Here is a 4,961-nt window from a genome sequence, read left to right as displayed (position 1 = left end):
AGCAAAGGACAGTAACTGTAGATCAATGTTTCAAGCTTGTTTTCAAACAATAAGAAGAAATATAGGACAAACAAGTATTTCACCAAGAGCACAATATGCAAAGATTTTTACAGAGCTAAAAAATGGTACTGAACAACATGATAATACCATGGCATCCTAACCCACCGATGGACCGTCGCCTACTACGCTGCTGATCAGATCCTAAATCCCCGTCTAGCGCCTGTTGCTGGGGAGAGAGATGATTTGGGGATTAGGTACCATGAACATGTGACCTAGTTAGATGTGCAGCGTTGTGCGTCCCATTGAGGTCGATGTTGTTGATGTCCACTCTTGACCTGAGCAACTCCTCCACCCCACCGGCGTACCCTTGGAATGCCACAAACAGCAGCCGCATCGTGGTCTCCGAAGGGGGGGGATTGGCTTTAACCGACCGTTGACCGCTCACCGGCGTGGAATGGCGGCGAGGTCCAGCGTGAGACGGAGAACCCGTTTTGGGGGTCAGCGATGGCATGCACTGGCCAGAGTTAGGTCAGCGGCGAGCCTGTGCCAGCGGTGGGTTGGGAAGGACTACGGCGGTGCAATACGGAGGGAGAGAAGAAGGGGGAAGAGGCCGGGGAGCTTCACCTCATCGAGGGGGACGTCATGGTGAGGTTGGCTCGATCGGAGGGTGGCCGGAGAGGTGGGTCGACGGAGGGGGTTGAGGTCGGGCGAAGGCGGGCCGTCGTGGGGAAGAAGAAGGCGTGTCGGCGGGCTCCATTCGGGGAGGGGGTAGGCGAGCTCCTACACGGCCCTTTAGCGGATCCCCATGGCGGTCGCTGCTGCTGCGGTGTGGATCCAACAGGGCTGCCTGGCGACGGAGGGAAGGGGAGGGGGTGCGGTAGACATCGTGGTTACGCCGGATCTGAGAGGGGAACGGGCGAGGGAAGGGGAGCAGAGGCGGACGAAGGAGGCGGTTGCGCGAGGGATTGGAGCAGCGGAGGAGGGTGGATGTGGCGTCATGGCTGGGAATGGGAATTGCACAGCGGGTTCGGGTGGGAGCGGAACGGGAATCGAAGAGCGAAACGGGAATGGAGAGGAACGACGATGCTGTAGGTGTTTTTTAAGTAGTAGATATATTGATGTAGATGACAACAACCTGCATATGTGGATGGCCATTTCAAATCAGCACGTAAGGTTTTTGTCATCCAGGTAACCAGCGTCGTGCTATAATTCTGATGCCTGAAAAACGGAGACCATCTGAGCCGTCCGATTCAAAACAGATGCATTGGCTCATCCTCTATCTCCTGTAACTGACAACCTTCTTCTTCACCTAACCTCACCTCGACCCACCCTGCTGACCTCCTCCGTCTCCGGTGGCTTCCCCGTTATCGGATCCATCGCCATCGCCCCTCCCTCACTAACTAATTTATTTTTGAGCTCTCTCGCAGCCAACCCTGCCCACTGCTACCTGCAGCTCTAGCGGCGCCACCGCCGCCTTGCCGCAACCCACCGTCGGTCCAGCCACCATCCCAGTCTCCCTCTAACTCTCGGAGTCGCAGATAAATCCTGAACCATAACCCACTTCCTTAAACTCGTCACCGTTCGCACGGTCACTAAAATCTCACGTGAAATATTTCAGACATATGAACTTTAGAAACCGTGTGTAAGTAAACATTTTTTATGTGTAGCATTACTCTCCTCCTAAACAACAGCTCTATACATCTCCCAAATAACTCACTGATTAATTGAGCAATTAAAATACAAGCAAATCCTTATCATAATCCAACCCATATTATCCTTCACCAGTTCACCTCCTATATTTGTCTTCCCATTCCATCAAACCAACCCGTGCACGTGTGGGCGCATGCAGACGAGGAGCAAACCACGTGCGTGCGTCGGCTTCGCGCCCGGCGATGGGTTGCTCCAGCTCGAGGGAGGCGCGCAGCGGCGTGGTACCGCCGGCCTCGGCGCCGGCCAAGAGGCGGGAGGGCCTGCGCTCGCGGTCCCTGTCGAGCGCCGCCTCGGCGCTGACCTCCCTCGGCATGTGCCGCGGCGGGCACGACGGCGTGCAAGCATTCAACAGGCTGCCGTTCGAGGAGATGATGAAGGGGGGCCCCAATGACCGGGCCGCGGCTGAGGAGGCGCTCCCCGGCGATGATTCGGCGGCAGAGGAGGAGGGGAGGCATGACGCGCCCAGAACACCGGCGGCGGTCACGACCGGCTTCGAGGACGTCGCGTCGGCGACTTCGTCGTGGACGGCGCGATGGCAAGCAGAACCGGCGCCGTCTTCGCCACCGGTGCTGCCTCCGCCTGACCTTGACCCGGCGATCTTGCATTGCTTCCGGCAGACCGTGGACGAACCGTCGCCGTCGCACCCGGCGCTTCTGTACCCGGAGCACGAGAACCCTTCGCCGCAGGAGACGATGGAGGAGACCCGCGACACTGACATGGGGACGCCAGCCGCGCGCGACATACCGGAGGTCACTGGCTTCGTGCGGGCACGCGTCGACGAGTTCCATGAACGGATGGAAAAGAAGAAGGCAGCTGGAGACGACGCCCCCGACGTTAAGGACGACGACGTCCCGACGCCAAGGCGCCGGCCGGAGCGCGCGCGGAAGGCGGTGGTTCTGTACTTCACCAGCCTCCGCGGTGTGCGCAGGACGTTCGAGGACGGCCGCGCCGTGCGCGCCATCCTGCGGTGCTACCGCGTGCGCCTGGACGAGCGCGACGTGTCCATGCACGCCGCCTTCAAGTCCGAGCTCCGCGACCTCCTCGGCGCGGACTTCGCGGGGGCCGTGCTCCCGCGCGTGTTCGTCGACGGGCGGCACGACCTCGGCGGCGCCGAGGACGTGCGCGCTCTGCACGAGGCCGGCGAGCTGGCGCGCGCGCTGGCTGGGTGCGAGGCCGCGCCGGCAGTTGGCGCGTGCGCGGCGTGCGGTGAGGCGCGGTTCGTGCCATGCGAGACGTGCCACGGCAGCTGCAAGGTCTTCGTCGACGATGAGGGGTGCCGCTTCGCCGGCTTCTTCCGGCGGTGCCCGGACTGCAACGAGAATGGGCTGATCAGATGCCCCGTGTGTTGTTACTGACTGTCCGATAGATTGCAGTGTTTTAATCCGAAAAGTAAAAGATAGGTTGCAGTATTTTATCAGGTTGATTTGTTCGTAGTTGGTGGGAATCGAACTCTAGTTTTGAGTAAAATTAGAGGTAACAAGGCACTTCAGATGTGAAATTGATGCTTATGCTCTTAGGTTCCAGCTAATCTCCTTTTACCTGTTTCGAATGTTCTTTACATGGAAATACTTCGCATACAACTCATGACGCACAATGAAGCGCTTATCTGCGCATATGGAGTGGAAAATCCTCTGTCCAAATAATGGCGTCCACGTTGTGCATATTGAAATTATTGCTGACAAATGCCATATATGACCACACAAAGCTTAGCAATTTTTTTTTTCTGGTAGCAGTTAGATCTGGTTTCAAGGACTCACATCCGAGAACACAATTAGGGGACCTTTAGGTACTGATCTTCTCTCACACACAAGGTTGTCGCCCCTAAACCACTTGTTCTCTCATTTCCTCACCTATAGTTGATCATAGCTCCCACCCATGGCATAATTGATCAATTTTCCACCGCCTCACCCCGCTTCACCCTCCCTTCCCCATATGCCCCGTTCTCTGTTGTGCCCCCTCTTTATATCTTGTAGATTTCAATCATTTCAATCCATAGCACAACAGTGTATTGGTTTGGCATTGACTCAATTCCATTGTTCCAATCGACGAATCTTTTTCTACAGTATAAGTGTCTCCATGTTTTGAACCGATTTGATCTCTCATCTCTCCTTTTGAACCGCTTTTGGGATGTATGCTCTAAATTCACGTCAAATTCAAGCATAGCCATATACTTCTTAAAAGATTGATGAAGCAAAATTTCAAAACAAAGCTACATCAACTTCTGTCGTCGAATCTGTCAGCCTCCCCTCTCCTCCGGCGTCCTTGATACCCGGGAGGAGGAGGGAGGCCCAGCCATCGACGGGCGGCTCATAGTTAGGATGCTAGGCTAGATCTTATTAGGTTAGGGTTTCCTTTTGGTGCATGTGTCGATGTTGCATCTTAGTATGGTTAGGTTTCCTGAGGATTTCCTTAGCAATGGTGGTGGATCTAGTGAGGGCATCGACTTTGATGCCATCTATGATGGAACTCCTGCAAGGCTAGGGTTTCTGGTGGTACCGTTGGTGATGGCACCAAGACAAACTTTGCTCCTCCAGGTGGTCTCTGATGTCGTCAACCTCTTTGGTGCGTACTCCTGCAACTTCTCTATGAGCTATGTCTACCTCAACCTTCCGTGTTGGCTGATCTGAGTCTAGTGGCGGTGGATCTAGCTTCTGGTCCACCAACTTTGATTGATCTAGAGTTGGAGGCGCCGGATCTTATCTCTTTCTTCTTTGGTGAAGGGCGGCTGAGCTGATGTTTGTTCAGTGATTTCTATGTGCATCAACGGAGGGTTCGACGTGTTGTCTCTTGCAGTGTTTCCAAGGGTTGGCATCACTTCATTAGATTGGCAAGGAGTTTTCATTCCATTTTTAATGTGTACACCGCTAGGCTTATGCTGCGTCATGAGCCACTTGAAGATTCATGAAACCCCACTCGCTGGGCCCCACCACCCTTCAGCAAGCTTGTTGTCGTCGGTGGCGGCGAGAAGATGAAAGCAAGCAGCGGCGGTGGTAGAGGGAAGCTGGTGGTGGAGGCCATGCGTACATCGCACTGCGGTCATCACAGTTCCACAGCGTCATGAGGTATGGGCCGGCTCTGGGGAGAAGGGGGTGCAAATGATGTGAGTTTGCTTGATCTTCTGAAGGTAATATGATAAGTCAATTTTGTGGAGTTTCAACATTGATGATCCAAAGGCTCCGACCAGAACAGATCAGGAACCCTCACAATCACTACACCACTACTCCGCGGTTATCAACCGTGCTAAGATATGG

At 54.9% G+C, this 4,961-nt stretch overlaps 1 protein-coding gene across 1 annotated transcript; it reads left to right on the top strand.

The window, feature by feature from the left end:
* Positions 1–1,892: 1,892 nt before the first annotated feature.
* Positions 1,893–3,065, top strand: LOC133894989 (uncharacterized protein At5g39865-like). Its single transcript, XM_062335212.1, has one exon. The coding sequence runs from the start codon at positions 1,893–1,895 to the stop codon at positions 3,063–3,065; it is 1,173 nt and encodes a 390-aa protein (XP_062191196.1).
* Positions 3,066–4,961: the final 1,896 nt, after the last annotated feature.

The sequence above is a fragment of the Phragmites australis genome, chromosome 16 (assembly GCF_958298935.1).
Source record: "Phragmites australis chromosome 16, lpPhrAust1.1, whole genome shotgun sequence".
In the NCBI taxonomy this organism is placed as follows: Eukaryota; Viridiplantae; Streptophyta; class Magnoliopsida; order Poales; family Poaceae; genus Phragmites; species Phragmites australis.
The sequence above is the reverse complement of the archived record's forward strand: the minus strand, read 5'-3'. Positions and strand labels throughout refer to the sequence as shown.

Bases quoted from the DNA above. Each gene is read 5' to 3' on its own strand.
- LOC133894989 (XM_062335212.1), top strand. From the start codon at position 1,893: ATGGGTTGCTCCAGCTCGAGGGAGGCGCGCAGCGGCGTGGTACCGCCG.